General features: G+C 32.3%; 13 protein-coding genes across 13 annotated transcripts; 8 read left to right on the top strand and 5 right to left on the bottom strand. All coding sequences in view use genetic code 12, as the record gives it.

Annotated features, from left to right (window-relative positions):
* Nucleotides 1–232: 232 nt before the first annotated feature.
* CAALFM_C209880CA (uncharacterized protein) lies at nucleotides 233–1,411 on the top strand (the record flags this gene model as incomplete). Its single annotated transcript, XM_709444.2, has 1 exon — nucleotides 233–1,411. One exon carries the CDS (start codon nucleotides 233–235, stop codon nucleotides 1,409–1,411), a length of 1,179 nt encoding a protein of 392 aa, XP_714537.2.
* Nucleotides 1,412–1,985: 574 nt separating this feature from the next.
* Nucleotides 1,986–3,023, bottom strand: CAALFM_C209870WA (uncharacterized protein; the record flags this gene model as incomplete). Its single annotated transcript, XM_709445.1, has 1 exon — nucleotides 1,986–3,023. The coding sequence occupies one exon, from the start codon at nucleotides 3,021–3,023 to the stop codon at nucleotides 1,986–1,988; it is 1,038 nt and encodes a 345-aa protein (XP_714538.1).
* Nucleotides 3,024–4,317: 1,294 nt separating this feature from the next.
* CAALFM_C209860CA (uncharacterized protein) lies at nucleotides 4,318–5,838 on the top strand (the record flags this gene model as incomplete). The annotated part of the gene is made up of 1 exon (XM_709446.2): nucleotides 4,318–5,838. The coding sequence occupies one exon, from the start codon at nucleotides 4,318–4,320 to the stop codon at nucleotides 5,836–5,838; it is 1,521 nt and encodes a 506-aa protein (XP_714539.2).
* Nucleotides 5,839–6,248: 410 nt separating this feature from the next.
* On the top strand, nucleotides 6,249–7,508 carry CAALFM_C209850CA (uncharacterized protein; the record flags this gene model as incomplete). Its single annotated transcript, XM_709447.1, has 1 exon — nucleotides 6,249–7,508. One exon carries the CDS (start codon nucleotides 6,249–6,251, stop codon nucleotides 7,506–7,508), a length of 1,260 nt encoding a protein of 419 aa, XP_714540.1.
* A 111-nt stretch (nucleotides 7,509–7,619) lies between these two features.
* On the bottom strand, nucleotides 7,620–8,564 carry MTW1 (MIND complex subunit; the record flags this gene model as incomplete). Its single annotated transcript, XM_709448.1, has 1 exon — nucleotides 7,620–8,564. The coding sequence occupies one exon, from the start codon at nucleotides 8,562–8,564 to the stop codon at nucleotides 7,620–7,622; it is 945 nt and encodes a 314-aa protein (XP_714541.1).
* A 301-nt stretch (nucleotides 8,565–8,865) lies between these two features.
* CAALFM_C209830CA (uncharacterized protein) lies at nucleotides 8,866–9,108 on the top strand (the record flags this gene model as incomplete). Its single annotated transcript, XM_019475269.1, has 1 exon — nucleotides 8,866–9,108. One exon carries the CDS (start codon nucleotides 8,866–8,868, stop codon nucleotides 9,106–9,108), a length of 243 nt encoding a protein of 80 aa, XP_019330814.1.
* Nucleotides 9,109–10,619: 1,511 nt separating this feature from the next.
* CAALFM_C209820WA (uncharacterized protein) lies at nucleotides 10,620–12,443 on the bottom strand (the record flags this gene model as incomplete). The annotated part of the gene is made up of 1 exon (XM_709449.2): nucleotides 10,620–12,443. The coding sequence occupies one exon, from the start codon at nucleotides 12,441–12,443 to the stop codon at nucleotides 10,620–10,622; it is 1,824 nt and encodes a 607-aa protein (XP_714542.2).
* A 4,914-nt stretch (nucleotides 12,444–17,357) lies between these two features.
* CAALFM_C209810CA (uncharacterized protein) lies at nucleotides 17,358–18,662 on the top strand (the record flags this gene model as incomplete). Its single annotated transcript, XM_709450.2, has 1 exon — nucleotides 17,358–18,662. One exon carries the CDS (start codon nucleotides 17,358–17,360, stop codon nucleotides 18,660–18,662), a length of 1,305 nt encoding a protein of 434 aa, XP_714543.2.
* Nucleotides 18,663–19,668: 1,006 nt separating this feature from the next.
* Nucleotides 19,669–20,532, top strand: CAALFM_C209800CA (uncharacterized protein; the record flags this gene model as incomplete). Its single annotated transcript, XM_709451.2, has 1 exon — nucleotides 19,669–20,532. One exon carries the CDS (start codon nucleotides 19,669–19,671, stop codon nucleotides 20,530–20,532), a length of 864 nt encoding a protein of 287 aa, XP_714544.1.
* A 302-nt stretch (nucleotides 20,533–20,834) lies between these two features.
* On the bottom strand, nucleotides 20,835–22,352 carry CAALFM_C209790WA (uncharacterized protein; the record flags this gene model as incomplete). The annotated part of the gene is made up of 1 exon (XM_709452.2): nucleotides 20,835–22,352. One exon carries the CDS (start codon nucleotides 22,350–22,352, stop codon nucleotides 20,835–20,837), a length of 1,518 nt encoding a protein of 505 aa, XP_714545.2.
* Nucleotides 22,353–22,874: 522 nt separating this feature from the next.
* On the top strand, nucleotides 22,875–23,594 carry CAALFM_C209780CA (uncharacterized protein; the record flags this gene model as incomplete). Its single annotated transcript, XM_709453.2, has 1 exon — nucleotides 22,875–23,594. The coding sequence occupies one exon, from the start codon at nucleotides 22,875–22,877 to the stop codon at nucleotides 23,592–23,594; it is 720 nt and encodes a 239-aa protein (XP_714546.1).
* A 274-nt stretch (nucleotides 23,595–23,868) lies between these two features.
* INP51 (phosphoinositide 5-phosphatase) lies at nucleotides 23,869–26,829 on the top strand (the record flags this gene model as incomplete). The annotated part of the gene is made up of 1 exon (XM_709454.2): nucleotides 23,869–26,829. The coding sequence occupies one exon, from the start codon at nucleotides 23,869–23,871 to the stop codon at nucleotides 26,827–26,829; it is 2,961 nt and encodes a 986-aa protein (XP_714547.2).
* A 10-nt stretch (nucleotides 26,830–26,839) lies between these two features.
* On the bottom strand, nucleotides 26,840–27,412 carry CAALFM_C209760WA (uncharacterized protein; the record flags this gene model as incomplete). Its single annotated transcript, XM_709455.1, has 1 exon — nucleotides 26,840–27,412. One exon carries the CDS (start codon nucleotides 27,410–27,412, stop codon nucleotides 26,840–26,842), a length of 573 nt encoding a protein of 190 aa, XP_714548.1.
* Nucleotides 27,413–27,679: the final 267 nt, after the last annotated feature.

The raw sequence follows: 27,679 nt of genomic DNA, 5'->3' as shown, positions 1-27,679 counted from the left end.
AAAAAAAATTGTTGTCTGCAGGAAACTGATAAAGAAAAAAATTTTTTTTTTTTTTAATTTCCTTTCTAAATAATCAAATCATTCACATCTCTCTTTTGAAACATCTATATATATACCCACCCATTTTACTTATTTATTTATTTGTTTATATATTAATATATATATATATATATATTATACAATTCTTCTTTTCTGTTTTCTTTAAATTACTTATATCTATATATATATCTTTATGTCGTTTATATATCCTCAACCAATGAGTTATTACAACCACTCTAATTCATCCTCAGATAATATTACTAATAACAACACTACTACAACAACGATGTCAATTGATATTCCTAATTGTCTTACTCCTACTATCAATCTTGAAGATCAATTGAAGTTGATGAAACAACAATTGTCATCCAATTCAAATTCAAACTCTACTTCAACAACTAGTTTAACTAAAACTAATACTAACACTAACACAACCAATTCGCACGTCTCATCTCCTAGTGAGACTTTGCAACCATTATCACCACCATTGTCACCTTATCAAAGAAATGCTACATTATTTTCAATTAAACAACCATTACCTCAATTACCAGCTTGTAATCCTAACAGTAAATCATATTTAAAAACTGGTAATCATGAATTTAATTTAGAAAACTTTAATGATTATAAATTAACTATTGATATCAAACCAATTGCTAAAAATTATTATCATAATCAATTGGATTTTTTAAATAAATATGATATTAAAAGGAATTCAAGTCACACTGTTGCTAATGTTGCTTCATTACCGACGAGAAAATATAAAAAGAGATTAGTATACGATTCAAATGATGATATTACTTTTGCTACTGATGTTGAACGAGTAAGAACTAGAAGAGTTGCTAGATCTTCTGGTGGTAGTGGTAAATTAGCTACTGATGATGATGATGAATCCTCGAATATTCCATCAACTCCACCACCACCACCAAAAAAGAAAAAGAAGGTTAGTCATGGCCATTCTTCATCTTCACCTTCAACACCAATAATGGCATTACAACAACAATTAATTGATGAATCTATACCAGATTATTCACCTGATGTAACTACGACATTACCTCCTAATAATTCCAAATGTTTAAAAATTGAATGGAAAGGTCAACCAATGGATTTATCTAATGATCCTAATTTAAATAAATTGACTCATCCAGCAGAAATTTTATTGGCTAGTATATTAAGATTACCCGTGGCAGTATATTTAGATTCTAAACGAAGATTATTTTATGAAAAAGTATCACGATTAAGACAAGGTAAAGGATTTAGAAGAACTGATGCCCAAAAGGCTTGTAGAATTGATGTTAATAAGGCAAGTCGATTATTTGCTGCATTTGAAAAAGTTGGATGGTTAAATGATGAATTATTTGAAAAATATTTATAAATTTAAAAGGGATATTGTTGAGGAAGGTGGGGAGGGAAGGTTAATAATAATTTTCATTTTTGTAAACATATTGTAACAACATGGCAAGGTTGGCTAATTATACGGAGAAGTGGTTTTTTTTATTCATTTATTTTTTTATTTATTTCAAGGTTTTTTTTTATTATTATTGTTATATTAGTTTGGTTTTGGTTTTGGTTTTTTGGTTTTTTATTTTTATTTAACAGAGAGGAAAGGTTTATTTATATATTTATGGAAAAAGAAAAGAATAGAAATGGAAACAGGGTATTAGTTCAAAAAGAAATTAATTTGAAGAATAGGATACTTAAATGGGTTTTAATTTCAGGGACAATAACAGTAAGGATACTACTAGAGACATATAATTTGTTTTGGAAGGGAAATTTATTTTATAATTAAAGGTGAATATAATAGATAGATAACAAACTTTTTCTTCTTTCTTCGTGTTTTGTTTTGTTTTAATTTAGATATATATATTATACATATACATATAAATTGTTTATTATTAGTACAAGATTCTAACTATTTAAATGCAAAATGGGGCCAGAGGTTGTTCTCTTTATTCAACAGTTGCTTCGTCCTTGTTATTATCACGATACATATAAAATTGTAAGAAAATCAATGAATCTTCAAAAATTGTTCCTAATGAACCTAATAACCAACTTAAATTTAATAAAATATATTGAGAATCATTACGATAAAATAAAATTTGTCCAGCATAAGTTAAATTACCTAATGTTGAAAAAAGGAAAAATAATAAACTTAATCCATGAACACTTTTACGTTGATGATTTTGAATAATTTGGGGAATTCTTGCACCCAAATATAATAAGGCACTGCAATACCCCATAACTTGTGGTCCAATAGCAATAATATCATCACTAGGAGGAGGAGAAGGTGGAGTGTTATCATCGGGGGAGTTGTTTTCACCTGAAGTACCACTGATGAAAAATCCTAATGTTCCACATCCAATAACAAATAAAATTGGTAAAATATATTTAATAAAAATTGAATGATATTCTGGTTCTAAAGCAATATCAGTTAATGTACTACTTCTTCTTCTTGTTCTTTTGTGAGTACTATCTCCATGGCCAGTACTACTACTTCTACTTCTAGTAGTATTTAATAATGGACTAGATTCATTATCATTTCCTCTACTTTTTCTCTTATTATGGTGATGATGATGGTGGTGGTGGTGGTTTTCTTCATTATCTCCTTGCCCATGCTCGTGGTGGTGATGTTGATGATGATGTTTAGGATATATCTTGGTATAATAAACATAAGAAAATATCATTAAAAAATCAGCAATACAAAACCAAACGGCTAAAAAAATCACTTCGGGTAATAATTTTGCCCACAATGCTCCAATTAAATTGAAAATATCTCCCATAAACCAAATAGTAATAAACCCAATAGCTATTCCTTCAGCTGATTTTAATCTCCATTGTTCGATTAATTGGGGCATTAATAAAACTATCCAACATGCTAATGATGTTGAACCCATAACTCCACTGATTTGTGTCCTCCATGTTGATGGTTGTATGGTGGTGATAGGAGAACCTGCCGTTGTAAGCATATTGTAAACTATTGACAGCATTTTCTTTTTTTTGATTACTTTATCTTTATTCTAGTTTGGTAGAAAAAAAAAAAATAAAAATAGGATTAAGATAGAAGTTAATCTTTTTTAGGGTTTATAAAGGAGAACAACGTTGGATGGATGACTGATTAACTTTTTTTTTACCATTTTTTTTTCCATTCGTTGAAAATGCGAATTAACCAAACAATAAGACGAACAAATAGAAGAGAAGTCAATTTCTTTTATTAACAAACTTCTTCTTCTTCTTCTTGGTGGTGGTGCGGAATTATTTAACCAAATTAAGTAATCTCGCGGTTAATCTTGAAATTTCTTTTTGCGCTTCATTTTATATAGAGACAAAAAAGAAAAATTCCGCCTTGCCAAAGAAGAAGGAGAAGAGGGCTTGTAAATACTTTCATTTGACTCTGTTATCCTCCTTTTATTTCTTTAACAGTCTCAGAATCGATCTATTCTTAGTCATGGATGAATTCAATTGTACGGGTCTTTGATCTGATTTGGTTTTGCCATCTATCGTTCATAGTTAGCTTATTTTTTAAAAAAGGATTGAGGATTCTCAACTAAATTGACTTTCTAATGTTAAATAAAACTTTTAGAGTTCCTTTACTACTATCTAAACTTTAACTTGATTCCATTATTCCATCTTGTTTCCATTATTGAATACTCACTCATCTCCCGACAATCAACAAATTGAGTTGCAATATCTGTTAGGTTTGTTGTACAAAAATTATTTGTAAATTATGAAGTAATTTTCAGCAACCTTGCAACACATTTCTTATTGTTTTGTTATTACCCACTTCCTTGATAATGCCTTCCAGTCAGTAATACCTTCTATAGTGTTTGATACTATTTGGTGTGTTGGGCCATACTTTGATCCATTTACATTTGGTAGCACTTAAAAATAAGTCGTGTAATAAAGTACTAACACCTGACACGCAAAAAGTGAAACAAGAATTGTGGCTCTGGTTAAGGACTTTTCAACACCTACCTATTGATAAATCATTAACTTCCCGAAAAATGATGTAATATATTTTTAATGCCCGAATGGGATTGACAGTAATGCCACAGTAATTTTAACGTTTACACCCGAAACCATTGAAATAACTACAGTCTCAATAACCATCTAGCATTTTTGATTGTGTGGTATTTTTTCATTATTACAAATTGTTGATTGAAATTTCGTTATTTTGGAAATCCAACTATATAAACATGTCATAAATCCTTCTCCTTCAAATCTAAAAAATTTATTCAGCATTGTTGTTTTTCCATCATTGACATCCACTATTCTCTCTCGACAATGACAATTAGTCCTAATAAAAGACAAAAACGTGATTCTTCATCACCTAAAAAACACCTCATCCTCAATGCATTTGATATGATGTGTCCATCACTTCAAACTGCAGGATTATGGAGTCATCCTGAAGATAAATCTCGAGATTATAATACCATTGAATATTGGACTAATTTAGCTAAATTATTGGAAAAGGGAAAATTCAATGCTCTTTTCATTGCTGATGTTTTAGGTGGTTATGATGTTTATAATGGACCTCGTAATTTAACTGCTGCTGCTAAATCTGGAGCTCAATGGCCAATTAATGATCCTCATGCAATTGTTCCTGCTATGGCTGCCGTTACAGAAAATTTATCATTTGCTATTACTTCAAGTACTGTTAGTGAATCACCTTATCATTTTAGTCGTCGATTAGCCACGTTAGATCATTTAACCAAAGGTAGAATTGGTTGGAATATTGTTTCATCATATTTGGATTCTGCAGCAAGAAATTTACTCAATGGCGGTCCATTACCTGAGCATGATGAACGATATGTTAAAGCTCAAGAATTTGTTGAAGTTGTATATCAATTATTTTTGTCTTCATGGGCTGATGATGCCGTTAAATTTGATAGGAAAACAAGAGTTTTCACTGATCCGGAAAGAATTAGAGAAATTAATTATAAGGGAGAACATTTTATTGTTCCTGGACCTAGTATTACTGAACCAACTCCACAAAGATTGCCAGTTATTTTACAAGCTGGTGCTTCCAAAAAAGGTTTAGAATATGCTGCTAAAAACGCTGAAGCAGCGTTTATTAATGGTATGACCCCGGAAGCACTAAAAGTCAAAATTGATCAATTGAAAAAATTGGTGAAACAACATGGTAGAAACCCCGATGATGTTAAAGTTTTATCATTAGTTACCGTGATTGTTGCTCCTACTCATGAAGAAGCCATTGCTAAATATGAAGAATATAAATATTATTCTGATCCTGAAGGTGCACAAGCTCTTTTTGGAGGTTGGACAGGAATCGATTTAGGGAAATATGATTATGATGAACCATTAGATCAAGTTGAAAGTAATGCTGTAAGAAGTTTTGTTGAAAGTTGGACAAAACCGGTACCTGGTGAAGATCCCAACACAAAAAAAACTAGAGCTACTGTGGTTAATCAATTACAAATTGGTGGATCAGGGATTTTAATTGTTGGTGATCCCGAAGAAGTTACTGAAGAATTAATTCGTTGGCATGAAATCTCTGGTGTTGATGGATTCAATTTCACTTATGCTGTCACACCAGGTAGTTTTGAAGATTTGGTTGAATATGTCATTCCATTACTTCAAGAAAAAGGTTATGCTCAAAAGGAATATCCAACTAATGAAAATGGTAAACCTCTTACATATAGAGAAAGTATTTATGGTGCTGGTAATGGGTTTTTAAAACCTGATCATCCTGCTTATAATTTAAGATGGAAATCTGAAGAATCTAAAGAAGAATTTGAAGAAAAGTTACAAAAGACTTTGAAAGAAAAATTTGGAAAAACTTAGGATGGAGGAAGTACTTAGATGAATATATATGACTACACAAAATAGGAGCGCTCTTTCTTGGGAGCTTATTATTAATTTTTGTAAAGTGACGTGTTTCTACTATAGCTTGATTCAACCCTGGAGTGTTTATGATGTAGTAATTTAAAGGAGGTGGTGGATTGCAAGGATTTATTTATATGAAGTTTCGGTTGAAAAGACAAAAAAAAACTGTGGCTGCGAATTTCCTTTCATTCTAATAAACAACGACCAGCTTAAAATCCACAGTCGGTTAATTTAATCGATCCCCTTATCCCTTGCTCAAATAATCATCTATCAGATTGCAAATTATAAATAGCTTGCATTTAACACTCGAGATAAACTTTTTTTTGAACATCAACTAACCAAATATAACACATAAAAACCTTTTTATTATGCCGGTAGCTAAAGACAAATATAATTTAAGACCATTTAAAGAAGCTCCCTTATCAACATCTCCCATCAAACCAATAGAATTAGAAGCGGTTGATTTATCACTTTATAAAGATGGTGCTGGGAATTTACCAATTAGACAAAAATTAGCAACTCAAATTGAAAAATCTCTTTCAACATATGGTTTTATCATGGTTACAAATCATGGATTTCCTCATGATAAATTGGAATTTCTTAAATCATTAGCTCAAGGGATTTTAGAAGTTCCTCTTGAAAGTCAAAAACCATATTTGGCAGGAGCGTTAAAATCTGATTTAGAAGATCGATCAATTTCATTAGGTGCTGAAAGAGGTGCTGGTTATAAACCTAAAAAATATTGGTCAATGAGAAATGGAGTTGAAGATTCAATTATTCATTATAATTTTAATAATATGCAACATCCACTGTTTTTCCAAGGATCAGGTAATGCCAATAATAATAATCAATATCCTCCTATAGTGCAAGACCATTTATCACAAGTTGCGGAATATTATCGATATTTACATAATGATGTATTAAGGAAACTTTGTAATTTAACTGATATTGTTTTAGAACTTCCAGAAGGTTTCATTTGGGACAATTATTATAAAGTTACACCTAATGATTATGAAAATTCTGGTGGTGGTGCTGGTCGATTCATGTTATATGAAGGTATGGATCCTCAAGATCGTGAAAAAGTCGGTGATACATGGTTAAGGGGTCATTCCGATAGTGGAGGATTCACATTTATTACGTCTCAACCAATTCTTTCATTACAAATTCGAGATTATTTCACTGGTGAATGGAATTATGTTGGCCATACTCCAGATGGATTGATTGTTAATATTGGTGATGCCATGGAATTTATCACGGGTGGATATTTCAAATCTTCTATTCATAGAGTTGTTGGTCCACCAGATGATCAAAAAGAATTCCGTCGATTAGTATTGATCTATTTTTGTAAACCTAAATCAACTTGTATTTTGGATCCAGAACCTTTACAATCACCTAAGTTGAATCGTTTAGGTATTGGTAAACCTAAAGAATGGGAAAAAATTGATTTTGCTGCTTGGAATAATGAAAAATCACGTTTATTTGGTAAGAAAAATGTTAATGATACTCAATCTGAAGAACCAAAATTAGTTTTACTTTATGGAAGATTACATGAAAGATGGCATCAAGCAGAAACTGATTTTAGTTTAGAAGAAGCCGAGAAAAAATTTCAAGTCATTAAATTAACCTAAATGTGTATATGTATACGTTTGTTTGTTTGTTTGTTTGTTTGTTTGTTTGTTTGTTTAGTCTAAATAACAACATAAGATAGTTTTCCAACTTCATTGCTGTCGTGTGGTAAATTAAATTTGAGCATTTATATTCTTTATTGCATCCACATCTATATCGTCTTGTTCTGGTATTATCATATCAATGTCGTCTTGATTTTGTAAATCTGTTAAGGTATTATTATTATTATTATTATTATTATTATTATTGTCATTTCCCTGCACCAGAATCTTGATATCATTTTTTTCCAAATCTTTCCAAATCCCCGTTTGTTGTAAAACTCTAAATGTTCTACCATCAATGAATTTATCACGCAAATTGGGTATAAATTTTTGAGTTTTCAAATTGGTATTAACTTTATTTGATAATTGTTCAATTTGATTTATTAGATTTTTAATTTGACTAATTAAAAAATATAATGTTTCATCAATAGGTTGAAGATTTTTCAAAATTCTTATTGATTCTTCATTACCACCACCACCACTAGCAAAATCTATTTTCTTGAAATCATTATCAATGGCTATTAATACTTTAATTAATTTTTGGACTTTGACAAGTTGTAATTTTAAGATTTTTCGAAGTTGTAATTCTTGCATGATTTTCAATTGTAAATTTTTAATTTGTTGATCAAATTCACGTTTTTGTTCAACATTATCACTTTTAAATTCAATTCCTTGTTGATGGCTTAACTGTATATATGGTATTAGATCTTTAGGTATATTGAAAATATTTCTTAAACAATATAATTCAAATTTATCAAAATTCTTATCTATAGTCGATTCTAATAATGATTCTAATTTCCCCATACCAATTTCTATTTCATCTTCAGTAACTTTGGTAAATATCCCATTTTTCATTAATTGTTTTTGTTCTTTTAAATATGTTTCAATAGCTGTTGTTCCCTTGTACATGATTTCATTCACCGCATTGATCACGTCATCAATAAGTGTCAAGGGAGCAAATTCTAAATGTTCAGTAAGAATTGCTGTAGTACGTTCGTCTAAAGTTTTATCTGACATAGTACAAGATGAAGTTGTTAAGAATAGCCAAGTAGTTGTGGTGGTCTGTTGTTGTGGTTTTATTGTTTTGATTATCACTGAGCTTTGTAAAACAAAACAAAAAACAATTTCCTGCAGATAGTTTGTCTCACTTCAACTATCCAAAACTACTGTTTTCTTTTACCAATCATTTCAAGAGAAAAAAAAATTACCAAAGCCAAATATAGAAAAAAAAAAGACCCATCAAACTTAATCTCCAACCTTTGAATTAGATTTCTATTTGATATTCAAACATATACTCAAACTAACACACATATTCATCATGGCAGGTACATTATTCCCAGATAAGCAATTTGAAAAATTCAATGTTGCTAGAGAAAAGATGGGTCATTATTTTAGATTCAAACCTCGTTCAGTATTCTTCAATATAATATGGATGGGTATAATACCAGTAGGATTATTTTATGTTGCCTATGGAAATGAAGGTAAAGTTAGTATTACTGATAGATTTAGAAAAAAACCAATTTTGGCTAAAGATTATGTTCCAAGAAGTAAACAAGAATAAATAAGTCAATAGATAGGTTTCTTAGTGTTGGTGATGAGAGATTGCTGGAAAATATAGTTGATTCAAGGGGGAAAGCTATTCAATATCATTCATTCATGTACATTGTGAATATACATAAACTGTTTTTTATTTCAAATTAACAAATCAGAAATTGTAATTGGATATATTCAGTAGGGATAAGAGCAAACATTGAGCAAGTAAAGTTTATTGAGATTTCTCAATTGATGCCAGTTCTCTCCTTCTCTTATTGTTGTTGTTATTATTGTTTCACGTTCAAAAACATATCGACATGAGGAGCTTTCTTGCTTCTTGACTGTATATCAGGAAATTTCTTTACTCAAAGAGGTTTAGGGCGCATCTTCTTATTCTTCCTCTTATTCTACACCAAAGGGCGAAAGCCTAAAAAAAGAGGTTTCAACTTTGTGGATTGTTGTAAGTGTGGATGGTTAAGTTATTAAAAAACCTTACAGCCTAATAGCAATCATCATCTGTAGAGATCTGCCTTGTTAAAACAATAGTAAGATCAACAAGCAAAGAAAAAAACAAGGGTGAAATTTCAATTATGTAATTTCAAGGTGAAAAGTTGCGGTGGTAGTGGTGGTGGTAGTGGAGGATTTCTTAACCCTTCCTACTTCTCTTCCTCCCTCCTTCCTCGACCCTCCTCAAATCTTGTTTCAGGGTTGCATAATTTTTCCTTTTTGTATTCTCAGCTTGTATCAGAAGTGACAGTGTGTAGGAAAATAGGGTTTAAGTAATTGTGCAAGCTAATTATTATTTTCTTATATCCTATGCATTGCTAGCTCCGAGAAGGGGGGGTGGGGGTGTATAAACTTGCCATGTACCAATCAACCAACAAATAATGCTCAGCTGATTGAGAAAAAGTGGGAAGATTGTACAAGTGCATTCGAAGAGAGGTATAGGCAGTATCAAATTAGAGTAAAAAATCTGTTGGGTTGTAACAACAGGGAATTTGAAACTTTCAAGATTGTTGTTGTCTCTTTATTTTTTTCAACACTTTTTGGCACCAAACATAAAAGAAGATAATTGGTTGAACAAGAATCTATGACAATCACTCTTTACCCCTGTGTATCAATCCGAGATCGCCATTTTCGAACAATAATTGATCATCAACCAATGAGCTTTTCAATTACAAGGGGGGGGAGGGAAAACGAGAGGGGAGGGGAGGGAAGTAAATCCTCAAAGATAAATCTAATATTATGAATAAAAAGGTATATTAACAATTAAGTATTTACGATCGAGATAATAATATAAGGAACGACGTGATCGAAACAGTAAGAGCAAACCAAACTATAAATTAACAAATTAACAAATTAACAAAACGAAATCAAACACCAGTTATAATTAGAAAAAGTTTCACCAAGAACTAAAACATGCACATGTAAATATAAAGTAAAAACAGTGCAATAATAAACCAATTAAGATAAAAATCCAAAAGTAACATAAAAAAATAAAAAGAAATATCAATCAAAACGAAGTTGTTAAATTTATTATCAACTCATTTTATTCTTGTTCAATTCAAGTTTGAACTCCACCAATCCAGATTCAAGATTTTGCAACAACTCAACCTCTTTATGAGATTGTTGTTCTTGTAATTGCTGTAGTTGTTGCTGTTTACGTGGAGATGTTTGTGAATTCTCCTCGATATTCTCATCTTGTAAGATTGAATCAGCATTTTCATAAACAAACAGATAATGATTGCTTAAAGTGAACACCGGCATTTCTTGAATACTCAAATCAGGTAATGAATGAGCATGTTGATATGGCACTTTTTTTTTCAACAATCTTTGTTGTTGTTCTGTAGTCTGACTCTTTGTCCATTGGAACTTTGGATTTATAATGAATGTTGGAGATGAAGAGCCACTGATACCACTACCATTACTAAATGAAGAAGCTTTTTTCAAAGTCTTGACAATTTTGGCAGGACCTGGAGTAATAGATTTCTTCTTTTTCAATGTTGGACGCTGTACAGAAACATTCGTTGAACTTGAATTTTTGTTCAAACTTAAAACATCAACACTTTCAATGGAATTTTCGAAATCAACACCACCAATATCTTCAAAATCCAAATCAACAAATTCTGGGAAAATATTATTCCTGTGATCATCCAACACTTCAAATGGATCATTACTCAACAATTCTTCGGCAGTGATGTTTCCACCAGTAATGAATGATGTAGTATTGCATCCAAAACTATTGTCATTGCATACTTCCAGTTGTGGACTAGAGACTTCAATTGTTGTAGGAGAGTCGCCAGGAATAGTTTGCAAAGGAAGAGATGCAATTCTTCTGTGTTGGTGTTGGTATTGGTGTTGATAATATTGCTCTTCTTCTGGAATATATCTTCTCTTTTGTTTATGAGGTCTGCAACTGGATTTTCTCTTTGGTTTCAATTCTGGTGGTTTAGGAATTTCACCTTTTTGTAATAGAAGCAATTGTTGTTGTTGCTTTTCTCTTTGTTGTTCAATCAACTTTTGCATTTCTGGACTCAGCTGAGTTCTTGTCTTTGTAGTAGAACTACCGCCACTGTGCTTATGTGTCTTAGCTGCAGCTTCATTATTCAATTGTTGTTGGAAATGTAAAGCAGCTTGTTGATGAGGCGATGGCTGTTTTTTGTGCTTTACAGCAGGTTCAATACTCACACCCAAACCAATTGTTGCACCAGTCTTTTCACCAACAGTAGAACCAACAGTTGAAGCAGGAGCAGAAGATGAAGATGAAGAAGAAGGAGGATATTGTTGTGTAGGAGGCGAAAATTGTACCGGCGAATTAGAAACACCATTAACAGAATTTGGTGTACTCAACAGTGGTTCAAATTTATTGTTTGGTTGCACTGATTGAGTTGCCATATATGTATTGTAGTTGACAATTCCCGGTGTAATTGGTGTGAATTGGGCATTGGCTGGAAGTAAATCACTGTCGCTACCATCAGGTAAGAAAGAATTATTGGAAAAAGTGGCAACAGAGCCAAACGCTGGAGTGGTCTGATTGGAGAAATTAGTAGCAGTCAATTGAAATTTAGGACTAGAAGCTGATTTTGGAGTTCTCAAATACTGTTGAAATTGACGCTGTTGTTGTTGCTGTTGTTGAGCCACACCAGTACCAGTACCAGTACCAGCAGCAGCAGGAATGAAATCTAAAGTATCAATGTTGGGAAACTCCGACATTGAATTAAACTCAACACCACTATCATTGTTGTGAGTTGTTAATAGATTTGGATTTGGTGATATAAACTGCCCATTAGCTTCAGCAGATGTATGCAACAATGGGGAAGCATCTGCAATCAATTGTGATAAAAAGTCGACATTCACATTCATTTTTGGTTAATTATGCAGTTGATTTAATGCGAGGAATATTACACAAGGATATCAATTGAACAAATTTAAAAAAAAACAGGTAGCGAACGAATAAAGTAAGTTTAAAAATTGTTCAAGTTGAGTTAATTGAGTAACAGGTAATAGTGAAGAATGAAACGTGGAATAATGTTTGTTATAAAGTAAAATTTATTTTTCAAATAAAAAGAATTGAATAACTTTTTAGGGATCTATTCTTCTTATATTTAATAGGTAGGAGTGGAATAAGGTTATTTTTTTTTCAAGTGTTAATTATTTTAGGGGGGTGTGGGAGGGAGAAAGGAGGAGTGGGAGGGAAACACAATAACTTTTGAAATTGTAGCAAAAAAAAAAAGGTAGTATCTGCTATGTGGGTTAATTTATATGTAAAGTTATTAATATTCAGTTTTATTATACCTCAAATAGTTATTCAATGAACAAATGGGTATCAACGGATATCAGTAGTTTGTTAGTAGGGAGGAGGGGGAGTAATAATGTAAAGCTGTGTCAAATAAGCGAAACCAACAAAAATTTAATTCTGGAATATTGTTGGACCAATAAGCGAGTGAATCAGTGCTTTGAATTAACTTAAGCTTTATTATTAAATTGAAAACGTGAATAGAACAAATGAAATTATTAAGGCAATTGTAACAACAAAATCTAGAATAATCTAAAAAAGAATTCTTATTTCATTTGGAAAAGAAAAAAAAAAGGAGAAACTATTTTTTTGGGGGGGGGGATATATATTATTTAAATAACCCAATTTTTCTAAATGGTAGTATAATTTACTATAAGATGGAAAAACGTATGTAAAAAATTCATGTTTACCACATGATGATGAATGTTATGAATGTGAGAAAGAGAGAAAATATCTAATTTTAATTAAATTAAATTGGCAACTATTTCGTGTTGGTTGCTGGATATGAGACAAAAATGGGATTATGAGCAGCTTTAGGGAAAATAACGCAAAGAGAAAAAAAAACATAAGAACTAGAAAAAATTTAGAGTATGGATGGAAATATCTCAACAGATTACACAAAATTGGATTCAAGATAATTTTTCTTCTTCTACTAAAAGGCGGAAAAACAAAAACTACGATTAACGATGAAAGTGAAAGAATAGTTTTTTGTATTATATAGAAGCTTTGGGAACATACTAAAAAGAAAGAAATAGTTCAAGAATTTACCTATTCAATTGAGATTACTTTTTGTGTTTAATAACTAAACAAATACTGGAAAGACAAGCCAGGCAAGCAAGGCAGCAGCAGCATAAAGTACAATTTCTTATGCGACAATTTTGTCTCACTTCTTAAGGCTGTCTCGTTCACTCACGTCGCCTAATGTGCTACTATTTTTAGCCACATACGTACATCTATTTGAGCATTGGGAGATTAGATATTATTCATCCTTTAGTTTGGAGGAAAGCTTACCTACATGAAAACTAATTGCTTTAGTCTTTGCTTCTATTTTTTTTTTTCCGAAGCGTGTGCACCCTTTTTAATTGTTTTGTCGCCGAACGCAATCTATTGTCACTTTAATTCTATTGCTTTTCAAGCTCTTTTAACATTCAGAGTCAGTCGAAGTTGAATTAGACCAACAAGAACAGAGGTTGATATATTTTAGTCACCATCAGCTCATTAGTCTGTTGATGAGCAATTTCTCTAATTTTTTCATCAACATACTCTTTCGATACATGCGCTATTTTTTATTTTTTGGTTTTTTTCAAGTAGTATATACCTAGAGAACTGGTCAAAGGATTTCATCTACAATAGTTTACATGACAACATATCTGGGCGCTTGTAGATCAGATATTTTAGATGTGAACACTTGGGACCACTACTTTGTGTATTTTCGTGAGTAATCGGCACTGATCCCGAATTATTCGTACAAAGGCTTACTTGTTATGAGCATCCACAAAACAGTCATCTTTGAAGAAGATAATGATGATCACAACAGTATGTTGAATCTCATTGGACGATCCTCGATTATGGTTTCCTAATAATATCATAATGATATCATTATATTGCAAAGATTACTAGGATAAGGCATGAATTCCAATTGGCAATTTCATGATCTACGATACTTGTTATTGTTGAGGATACCTTTTTGTTCTTCATTTCAATTGCTACAGGGATATCCGGACTTGAATTCAACTGGAAACTATTCACTAGTCCTGAACTCCTTCTCTCCGTCAGTTCCCGTCCATTGCCTTTAAAACTCTTATGTTTGTTAAAGTAAGCACTTTTTAGACAACACCAGGTAAACCTTGAAAACAGTAAAAGTACTGCCAGCTAGCTATCTTATTGCAACAAAAATTCAACTCTATAAACATGATTGTAGCAAAACAACACTAAAGTCTTTCACAATAAGGTAATAGTTGCTAGTAATTCATCCATACTATGGCTCCTTGACTAGCAGCAAGCATTGTTGTATTGTTATTATTATTCGTAGTAATAGTAGCCATTAGCAATATGAAAAATCCTTAACCCTTTGTTTAAATGATCGTCGGTTTAGTAATATTCATGTTAGAATGTTGAATACTTGCTATACCCGAAAGTGAACTAAAGAACGTTTGAACCAACAATGTTGATACTAAATGGAAAAAAACAAATTAGATTTTCTCTATCTTTATTCCCAATTTCAGTTTATTTCATTTAAGATTCCAATTTTTCACTTTTTCCATATATACTAACTATGATTTAGTATTTGGTTTGGTTATTTGTTTTCTACTTTAGTGCTGCTATGATTATTCCGATTGCATTTGATTTTATTGAATCATTGAATTGAATGTCTAAAAATGGAATAACGTTGGCAACATAATTTGAAAGCAATGAAATTTCTTGGAGGCCAGTTACAACGATTATCCCTCGTGGTGCATGTTTCTCTTGTACGCCCCTCCAATTTCACCATATACATAAAGAAAATGTAATAGTATACTCTGATCTACGTTGACTATAAATTGTGGTTTATTGTTGCCACAACCTTGTGGTTTATAGTTTAGTTTATGAAGAGGTCTATTTGAAAACGCAATGGTTCAAAACCTGGAAACTATGGGAAACCTCATATTTCATCCCATTTGCTAAACTGGTATTACCAATGAAATATAATACCGACATTAACAATAATGCACCTAATTATGGTTATCAGTATATCAAACAAAATGTATTTATTCATTTCTTTTAACTAACTTTAATATTATGATTGATATCTAGTCAATTAGTTTGGTTGATTGTTTATTGGAGAATGTATTTGAATTTAGTTGAGGTTTAGTTTTTCGCGTCACTACGAGTTAGCTTTTGTTTTTGTTTTGTTTTGTTTTGTTTGTTTGTAACTACTTTCTTCTTAATTGTGATTCGCGTAAAACAACATACATCTCTCTAAGAAGTAATGTCAGATTGACAGTTTTATGTTGAAACACTAAGATAAGATTCCATGTAATAGCTTTGAAAATTATGAAAATTTACTAAACCATTGAAAAAAAGTTTTCATATTCAATAGAATCAATTTGTTGGGTTTAGATAATTATTATTAGAATTGTGAGACATCTAGTAGTTAGTACTTAATAATCATAGAAAACAAATTTTTACTACGTAAAGCCGTTCTTCTACTACTATATTACATGTAAGCTATACTTTACGCATTTCTATTGGCTAATTCACAATTATACTGAAAATAAATTAGATTGTACAGTTTCAAATAGTCCACCCATTGACTTCTTAAACATGGTTAGAGATATTTTTTTGTTAGTGTTGTCAATTTCGCAGTTAAAACAGATTGTTCCAGATAACATTCCCAGTTGTTTGAAACACCCCCAAAAAAAATTAAGCTGTGCTTTTTTTTTAGTTTATAACCAATCTGCTGAGACTAACATACAATGAATTATCATTGTGATGTAAACGTTCGGGGCACTGTGTTTGTTTTAATCTTTCAACTATATTATTGCTTCTTTATACGCCAATCCAATACCCAACACAGCTCACAACATCTTTAGTCCAATTGTAGCTAATATCTTTCCTAATTCAAAACAAACCTCTGTTTTGAATATTATAGAGAATGAAAATCAAGTCAATAAATTTGCTTGTGAAACATCAATGAAAAGAAGAGTTGAAACACTTTGTTTATCCGGTAGTTTTGATTTCTATAATTTTTTTTTTCAACAGTGTTAAAGTTAACAGCACTCTTGTATTTTGCAACTCATATATTATCCACCAACAATGGTCATGTAGAAATATTTTTGTGAGCTCTGTTTAAATATAATTGGTGTTTCTACAACTATTTTACAACCTAATAGAGTCTTTTTTTGTCAATTAACAATATAATTTCCTCATGTATTCGCTAACACCTAACTATATTCTGGTTATTCAATTTGTTGTCCATTTAACATATACTGTTGTGGAAACCATCAACGCACCTTTTGTGGCAGTCGAGGAGCTGAACATAGATATGAAGATACTTTCTGGTTATTAACACTGTGTTTACTATCCATACAAATTGCTACATTATTAGAATTTAAAATCTTCAAAGAATTGGCATTGAGTCTACAAATTACTTTGAGAGGTTCTACTATTAGTCCCAACATTATTACCGCGCATTTACAAATTTGGTATTTCGTAGCGGGAACTGCGCTTACTACCAGAAACGGAAAAAATAGGTCTTGCCCGCACAGGGCACACGGAATTAAAAAAAAAAGAACACCTAACTACTGTGTACTCCTTCATATGTTTTAGGAAAGTGGCGACAGATAAAGAGGCATATTTACTACCACCTCAACCCCACTAGATAAGAATCTCCCCTAGTATAAAAGATGGACAAAATACTTGCCAAAGATGTTTTAATTAGTTATCTAGTACTTATAGAACTATTCTAATTTCAAAGATAATAGATAAATATCTATATCAATATGACAAATTCGATTGACTCTTTAACAATTAAACAAGGAAGGTTAATAGAAACCATCCATGAGACTGCCAATTGGGGAGCTAAAGGTGTTTGGGGACTTGAATCAACCCAAACAGGTGTTTGTCGATTAGCTTTATCTGATTTAGATAAAAAAGTTAGAGATTGGTTTGTTCAAGAAACTGAAAAATTGGGATGTCAAGTGAAAATCGATGAAATGGGGAATATTTTTGCCATTTATCCAGGTAAAAACCAAGGTCCGCCAATTGGAATTGGTTCACATTTAGATACTCAACCTAATGGTGGTAGGTATGATGGGATTTTGGGTGTTTTGCTGGGGTTAGAAGTATTGAGAACTTTAAAAGATAATAATTATACCCCCAACTATCCTATTGCCGTAATTGATTGGACTAATGAAGAAGGTGCAAGATTCCCAACAAGTATGATATCTTCAGGGGTTTGGGCTGGGAAAATCCCGTTGGAAACTGCATGGTCGCTCAAATCATTAGATGTCAACCCAGTGTCAATGAAACACGAATTAGAAAGAATTGGTTACAATGGGGATGTTAAAGCATCGTATTTGGAAAATCCATTGGCTTGTCATTTTGAACTTCATATTGAACAAGGGCCAGTGTTGGAAAATGAAAAGAAAAAAATTGGTGTAGTGACTGGTGTTCAAGCATTTGAATGGAATTTGGTAACTGTAACTGGTAAATCTTCTCATGCCGGTACTACTCCTATGAATACTAGATCAGATGCTATAATGATGGCATCCAAAATCATATTAATGGCCATAGAAGTTGCTTCTCGAGAAGGTGGGTTGGCTACAGTGGGGACATTGGATTTGGAACCTAGATCAGTTAATGTAATTCCTAATATTGTTAAATTTTCTTTAGATGTTAGACATGTTAAAGATGATAAATTGGAGAAAATAATGAATGAAATCAAAACTAAAGCAGCTGAAATTGCTCAAACCAATATAAATTCTTCTTTTGCTAAACCATTAACTGTTGAATTTCAAAACTTGATCACTTCACCAGCAATCAACTTTAATCAAACAAATATCGATACGGTTCGGAAATCTGCTTTGCAACTTTTCAAAGAAAATGAAATTAGAGATATTGTTAGTGGTGCAGGACATGATTCTTGTTTCACTAGTTCTAGAGTTCCTACATCAATGATCTTCATTCCTTCTAAAGATGGGGTTTCTCATACTCCCGAGGAATATTCTTCACCGGAAGAAGTTGAAAATGGATTTCAAGTATTACTAAGATCAGTTTTATTGTATGATGAAATGAGAGGAAAATAAAACACTTTAGCAGTAAATAATTATCTTGTAGCAATGAATATTTACTAATTTGTAAAATATGATTTTTTCGCCTTTAATTGATTCTATATTTAGTGATCATCATCAAAATAATAAGAAAATCGTGAAATATACCGCCCCCAAAAAATAGAAATAAAAAATAATTGTGGATAATCAGTATAATAACCAATAATTTCATATTTCAAGAAATGTCATTGGTTAATCTTTCTAGGAAAAATAGAAATTTCAAATTAGTGTGGAGGGGTAGGCAATATATCATTGACTTGTACTCATATTTCCTGTTTCTTGAACAAACCCACACCTATAAATGGTTTTTGTGTGTATTCTCTAACACATACATGGAAAAAGTTCATTCATAATAGTTAATAATTAATTTCTCATCCAATTTGTAACGCTCATAACTTTAATTTTTAAGGTTATTACTGTATTTGTCTATTAGTTTAAAAGCATGTCATTCCAATTTAATTCTTTCAATAAAAATTTTATTGTAACCAAATCTTCTTGAATGAACTCTTTTTTTTTACAATAGTAGACTTGTTATTAGGCTGCATTTTATTCAATATGTTGTTAATACAACTCAGATTATTTTGCTGCAGATGCATGGCTTGTAGCCTAAAAAAATAGAGAAGAATCAACGCTTCGTAAAATCAACCTAACGTTGTGACTATTCCAGGACTGTTGCTTTGTTGGACGTATTAAATATAACATTGCTATTAGTGTAACGTCTTTCTTTTTCGAGATATTACGAACCAATTGAGTGTTTAATTACTTCTTACAGTAATATAGATGTGCACCAAGAAATTACTGTTTTCGGTAAAAACGTCGTATTTTCAAATCCTGCACAAATGCCCCCACTTCTTTTCAAACTTATGTGGTAGTCATTATAAATATTTCGCAGCTTCTTTCACTTTTGCTGTTTTTTTGAAGAGTATTCAATCTTCTTGACTCAGCATAAATAATATAATAACAGTTACTCTCTAGAAAGAAAATGAAGTTATTGTATACTTATTTGTCATTTTTGCTAATTGCATTTACCTTTGCTCAAACTTTAGATGTCAACCCTATCACTGATGAACTTAGCATTAGGGACACCAGTGGTGCCACATCTGAAGAAATCGAGGTTGCTAATTATCTTCAACAATTAGTTGTTGCTGCTGGTCTTGATTCTCAAAACTTGACTAAAAGAGATTATCCAGATAATTCACTTTTAACTGCTGCTTTCACCAGTCTTAACAGATCAGGAGTTGGTGTACAACTTGTCCATACTTTTGCTACTAGTTCTGCTACTCAAGGTACTACCATTAATACTGTTGGTCAATATGTCTCAGTTACTGGATTAACCAAACTTTTGACATCTGCTAATAAATCTGGTTTAGCAGTTTCTATTGTCATGAGATTTTTCATTAACTATTCTTTGGTTCCTGGCTTATGGAATGTTATTGTTGCCTTATGGAATAATGGTGTTATTTCTCTCGGTAAAAGAGGTCTTCTTGATTTGGTGGGTGGTATCATTAACGGTGTGCAGCAGTCCATCATTAATTCTCTTATTACCATTATTAATTCCGTCACAGATTTGACTCAAATTTGTTCTTCATTGAACAAATCGGGATTGGCTGTGTCTATTGTTGATGATTTACTCACAACTTCTGATGGACAAAACTTTGTTGTTAAATTAGCTACTAATCTTGTTCAAAAAGGTATTGTAACATTTGATAAATTGCTTAGTTCCTTGCAAAGTTCAGGAATCATTGTTGATACTTTTACTACAATCATTGGTAACTCTACATACAGAAAAATTATCTTCATTTGGGCAGTTAAAAGTTTGGTTGGTTTTATTAAATACATTTTCTAAATGAATCTAAGGTGTTGTTGTTGGTGCTGGTGGGTGTCGTCGTTGTTTTCAATTCTTAAATTGATGTACTATTTTAGTAACTTTGAATACGTTTTTGTTTTTTTGTTTTTTGTTTTTAGAAATAACCATTTAGAATATACAAATATCCGTTTATAAGCTCACTTTCTAAAGTGAAACTGTCTTCGTTAATAATCTATAGTATGGAGTTTTCTGATCGTGGAACAATCATTAAGATACACAATTGAAAATAGGAGACAACCAATTTTCGACATTTATGTATTGACACTATATACAATGCATATTTACATGATTTTTTGATATGAAACAAGTTTCCCTTCAAGATTAAAAGTCTTTAGTACTTCCAAGATTGAATTCTTCAATGTGACTGGCACAGAATTTTTGCCCACATATTCATCCAAAAAGGGCATCAACCATAATACTCTACCCAAATCTTTGGATTTCTTACAAGCTTCCAACATGATTAAAAACAACTCTGGTGTAAAAATTGATCCTTCAACTAACCGTTTTTCTTCATAATTTAATTGGATCCGATATGGGTCAATCGAATCCAATACAATTTTATCATATAATAAATCGACATACTCGTATAACTCCAAGTTGATAGCAGACTTCATAATCAGGTATAGACAGTCACGTGAAATAAACAAATCTTTGCATTCAAGTTCAATTCCAGGACATATAGCTGGCAATTTATATTTGGCTTTCGATAATAAAGGACTTTTTATAGCCATCACTTCTCCTGCCAATTTATCCAATTTTAAAAATGACAAGAGTTCTATAAAAGTTCGTTTATCTTTTCTCACTTCTTGGTATTGGCACAATGTGCTTAATATTTCCGGGAAATCCTCTATCAAGTGACTAAAATGATCCGCCATCAACGGTGCAGTTAACCTGTCTTGTTCTTTTGGTGTGGCAAGAATTGTTGGTTGATGTTTATATTGGAAAAGTGACAAATAAATAATCTGCTGGTAATTGTATAATTTCAAAGTACCTAAATTTCTTAGCAAATAGTGCCATATTTCTGTTGTTGGTATATACTCGTGAGTACACAATAGATCCTGGACAAGATTTGTCGCTAGTTGAATATGTGACATTGGCTCATTCTGTGCTTTTTTATATTTTTCAAATGATCTTTCAAACTTTTTAATATATTCATGGGAATTTTTCTGACACAGATTGAACCTCACAAAATTGTTCCCATTAACTTGCGTACTCATGTCTGATTCAGTAGAACTTAGAAATTGTGATGACTTGAAGTTGTAGAAGCGAAATCGATATTCAGCTAGTGATTCAAACCAATGCGACAGTTTGATTTCTTCTAGGTATGGTTTTATTCGTTTATCTTCAAGTTTGGACAAAGTTAATTCAATGTACATTGACTCCACCAAGGAATGACATACTAACATTATTGTATTTCTCATCTCAATATCATTAAAACTCAATGCTCCCATTTCCTCAGTTAACTTCTCGTAATCATTCACTATTATTGGCACTTCTTTTTCAAATAATGCATCTATGTTTTTTTCATCCTTTAAGATTTCCACCACATTTTGTCTATGAGTCTTGAACTGTTCTGCAAGTTGAATGTTATTTTCAAATTCTTTTAATCGTCTTTGATTTCTCTTTAGTACGTTGGTTGTAGATCGATCATGAGTGGAAATGTTTCGATTTATCTTTGATGGGTTTCTTGTTATGGAATAACTTCGATTGATAAAACTTCGTATTCTATACGGTTTCCTGGTGATCATTATCTGGTTTAGACTTCTAGTGATTTGGATTGGAGATCTTTTTTTTTCCATGTTTTATGGGCTTTTTCTCGTTCCACTTTTCCACCCATTTCCCGAAAGGATACTTTGTGCCCGTACAATAACCGTAGTCCAGTCCTATTTTGTCTGTCAGATCCAGCTATTATGGATTTATATGGTTATGGACTGTCTATTATAAAGCTTACTTAAGTTTTATGTGAATTTTGCACTTGAACTGCAATAGTCAACCTTATTATGCCAGTAAAATGATGGTTCCAGATACGCTGAACCATCAATTTAATACCTCACATATGAAATAAATGCAGTATATCTTTTTCTTAGTCTCCTTATCGACAACTATCTATATTTTTTGTAACATCTATACTGTATCCATTTTGCAGCCTCTAATCTACACTTAAAACAAGTTTGTATGTGCACACGACTTTATAGGGCCGACAGATTTTTTTTTCTTTAATTTCAATTTTACGTGTGAGGGTTTGGTGGGTGGTAGTGAAAATTTTGGCTACGGTGTCCCCTACTTTTTCAATCACCAACATCAATCTACACACACACACAATGAAATTATCCACCATTTTTACTGCATTTGCAGCTACAATTGCCACTGTAGCTGGTTACGAAACTACTGGCTCAAAACAAACCGTTGATATTCTTATTGATTATATCATCAAGGAAACACCAGAATTATCTCAAAACGACGTGGCCAATTGGGAAAATGGCGATACTGTTACACTTCAATATGTTGTTAACAATAATGAAGAATCAGAAATCACTGTTGTCGGTGTAACTGGTCAATTCAAAAACCCAGTGAATAATGAAATTGTCACTAATTTGACTACAGGGAAAGTTGGTCCTATTGCTGTTCCACCGGGTGAAGCGATTAAATTTGATCAAAAAATTAATGTTGATTTAATCCCAGCAAATTATGAATTGATTCCTTATGTTTTCATTGCTCAAGATAGTTTGATTAAAGTCATTCCATGCCGTGGTCAATTGGCTACTATTGTTGATGCTGCTGTTTCATTTTTCGATCCAAGATTGATCTTTTTGGAATTGGTATTGTTGATTACTTTTGCTGGTTTGATATATGTTGGTTATGAAATTTGGGGTAAACAATATTTCAAAGGTGTTGCTCCAGTTAAGGCTAAGAAAGTATCTGCTGCTAAAGCTTCAAGTCCTGTTGCTAGTGGCCCCTCTACTACTTCTGCCACTGGATACGATACTAACTGGATTCCAGAATCTCATTTGAAACAAAAGAAAACCAAGAAGGTTAACTAAATGGCGTTTGTAGTGAGATCTTATTTCTCCAGATGATGTGTGTATAGTAATTGTATTATTAAATAATATTTTGGAGGCAGTCTATGTCGTTTAAATTAAATAATTAACCAACTTTGTGCCATGAATCTTGGTACTCTCAACGATTGTTACGTAATGTCGATATTTTTTTTCTTGTTGTTGTTTTTCTTTTTTGGCGAAATTATGCAAACCATTTTGATTTAATCTCAGTAATCGGCGGTGATTTCACAATTAAAATAACTACATATCCTAAGCAATGAGACTATATTTGATAGAAAAGCCTAGAACGTTTGTTATCACTACGAATACACATGCATTAATTATTCGACATCCTTCGCCGACATATAAACATTCTGGTATAAAGGGTTTAGTAAGTGGGCACAGCAAAGATAAAGATCAAAACAAGGATACAAAAGTGTTGGTCGAGTTTGTTTTAAAAGAATATCTAGACTTGAGCTTATATAGAGACATCACCCCGAAACATGGTGGATTACTAGGGTTATTGGGACTACTAAATGTCAAAGGGAAAACATTCATTGGCTTTATAACTCGAGACGAATGGACTGCATCGGCAACGGTTACTGATAGGATTTACAAGATCACAGATACAGAGTTCTACTGTATTAACAATGATGAATACGATTACTTGCTTGATAAGGAATATGAAAACATGAGTCACCAAGAACGTGAACGATTGCGATATCCTGCAGCGTCGGTGCAACGATTGTTGTCGAGTGGGGCATTTTACTATTCCAAGCAGTTTGATATGACTTCAAATATTCAAGAGCGTGGATTTGTCAGCAGTGATTATAAATTAATTGCTGACTCTTCCTTTTTTAAATCGTTTATGTGGAATGGATTTATGACGGAAGAATTGATAGAAACCAGGAAAAGAATGTCTCCTGCTGAACAAAAGATTATCGACAAATCGGGACTTCTCATTATTGTCATCAGAGGCTATGCTAAAACTGTCAACACTACTGTTGGTGGGTGTGAAGCCTTGATGACCTTGATATCGAAGCAGAGTTGTGCAAAAGAAGGACCCCTTTTCGGGGATTGGGGCAGTGATGGTGATGGCTATGTTTCTAACTACTTGGAATCCGAAATCATTATCTATACTGAAAAATTCTGTTTGTCTTATGTTATCGTTCGAGGGAATGTGCCGATGTATTGGGAATTGGAAAACAATTTTTCAACGAAAACTATACTTGCAGCCAATGGGAAGCAAATTGCTTTCCCTCGTTCTTTTGAAGCTTCGCAGGAAGCACTTGTTCGACATTTCGATAGGCTTTCATCTCAGTACGGAGATATTCATGTTCTTAATACGTTATCAGATAAATCTTACAAGGGTGTGTTAAACTCTGCTTATGAAGAACAACTCAAATACTTTTTACAGAACAGAGAGTCAACTGATATCGGATATAAAGTTTTATATACTCGTATTCCTATTGCATCATCTAGAATTAAAAAAATTGGCTATTCAGGACAGAATCCATACGACATAGTATCACTACTTTCGAATTCAATTATCGACTTTGGTGCCTTATTTTACGACAGCAAACCAAACTCTTTTATTGGTAAGCAATTGGGAGTATTTCGAATCAATTCTTTCGATAGTCTCAACAAGGCTAATTTTCTAAGTAAAATAATCAGTCAGGAAGTTATAGATTTGGCATTCAGAGATATTGGTTTGGAATTGGATAGAGAGTTATACGTAAAGCATGCTCAGCTATGGGAAGAAAATGATTTGTGGATATCCAAATTAACATTAAATTTTGCCTCAACAAGTGACAAGCTACACACGTCCCACAATTCAATTAAATCTTCCTTTGTTAAGTCACATATAACGAAAAAGTATTTTGGAGGTGTAGTTGAATCGAAACCGAATGAAATTGCTATGCTTAAGCTTTTGGGGCGATTGCAAGACCAATCTCCTGTAACCATGTTCAATCCAATTCATAATTATGTTAACAAAGAGTTGAATAAGCGTGCCAAGGATTTTACCTCAAAATTGGATTTATCAGTTTATGCATCAACATTTAATGTAAATGGTTCAGTTTATGAAGGCGATATTGACAAATGGATATACCCAGAGGAAAATGATTATGACTTGATTTTTATTGGACTACAAGAAATTGTCGTGCTTAACGCAGGACAAATGGTGAATACTGATTTCCGAAATAAGACCCAATGGGAAAGAAAGATTTTGAGTGTGTTGCAAAAACGGAACAAATATATGGTGATGTGGAGTGGCCAATTAGGAGGGGTTGCCTTGTATTTTTTTGTGAAAGAGTCACAAGTCAAATATGTTTCCAATGTTGAATGTTCTTTCAAAAAAACCGGTCTTGGTGGAGTATCAGCTAATAAAGGTGGGATAGCTGTGAGTTTCAAGTTTTCCGATACCACTATTTGTTTTGTGTCTGCCCATCTTGCAGCGGGGCTAAGCAACATTGAGGAAAGACACCAAAACTATAAAGCACTAATTAAGGGGATCCAGTTTTCGAAAAATCGACGCATTCAAAACCATGACGCTGTTATTTGGTTGGGTGATTTCAATTACAGAATTGATTTGACTAATGATCAAGTAAAACCAATGATTTTACAAAAATTATACGCCAAGATCTTTGAATGTGATCAATTGAATAAGCAAATGGCTAATGGGGAAAGTTTCCCATTTTTTTCAGAACAAGAAATTAACTTCCCACCAACTTATAAATTTGATAAAGGTACCAAAGTTTACGATACTAGTGAAAAGCAGAGAATCCCGGCATGGACAGATCGTATATTATTTCTTTCACGACAAAATCTTATAGAACCATTGCTGTACAATTCTTGCCAAAACTTGACTTTTTCTGATCATCGACCCGTTTATGCTACATTCAAGATTACAGTTAAAATAATAAACCACACAATTAAAAAGAATCTATCTGACGAAATATATAAAAACTACAAAGACAGTCATAATGGTATATTTGATATTTTAGTGAAATCATTTGATAATAAGGAATTAAATGAAGAAAAGGACGCCAGTTTGCCTGCACCCAGTTCAGATAAACATAAATGGTGGTTAGAAGGGGGTAAAGCTGCAAAAATTATAATCCCAGGTCTTGAAGATGATAATATGGTTATGAATCCATGGCGACCAATAAATCCATTTGAGAAAAGTAACGAGCCTGAGTTTGTTTCTAAAAATGATTTGGAAGCTATTCAAAATTGAGCTTGGCAATTTATTCATCAGATTTGGTTGTGGGAACAATTGGCTCATCATCTGTAGTTAGTTTTTCGTTAATTGAATCATTTGCATTAGTAGTATTTTCTTTTGAAACTTTCCCGTCTTTAGAGTTTTCCTTGGTGGGATCTGATTTTTCATCTGAATGTTCATTTTCCTTTAGTTTTGTTTCCAGCTTATTTTTTACAGCTTGAGTTGAGTTTGCATTGCTGTTGTCCTCTTTAGAATCTTTATTTCTATCAATGTCTTCCTTACCATTACTCTTATCTTTGGTGTTTTCTTCTTCTTCGTCATCATCACCTTCTTCCTCCCCCTCTTCTTCTTCTTCTTCCTCATTATCGCCTTCGTTTTCGTTTTCGTTTTCGTTTTCATCTGTATGTTCAACATCATCTTCATATCCATTCTGATGTTCAGCTTCATCCGGTTTATTTATATTCTCTGCATCTTTCAATATGGAATCTAATTTAGCTTCAAATGCATCAAGCATTTTCTCTAAATTAGCAGCTTGTTTCTCAGCATCATTAAGATACTTGAATGCATCTGCCATTGAACCTTGAATATCTTGAGTCATGTCAAAAAAAATAATAAATTCTGTAAAATGGTACCTAGAGATAAATAGAAAGAAGAAAGAAACTAAAGAAGGTTGGAATCTTTATGATGTTTGTTTAATACGAGCACGGTTGACTACTTTTTTTTCTTTCAAATGTTAAGCCCGTTTTTCTTTCTTTCCCCTTGTTCCTTTGTTTAGCGGTGGTAGGGGTAGGAGGTGGTGCGATAGAAAATGTACTTAATACGAAACACGGCATACAATAAATATTAATTTGTTTATTTACTTTTT

Source organism: Candida albicans, chromosome 2 (genome assembly GCF_000182965.3).
Source record: "Candida albicans SC5314 chromosome 2, complete sequence".
NCBI classification, from domain to species: Eukaryota; Fungi; Ascomycota; class Pichiomycetes; order Serinales; family Debaryomycetaceae; genus Candida; species Candida albicans.
Note: the sequence above shows the minus strand (reverse complement) of the source record. Positions and strands in the feature narration are given on the sequence as shown.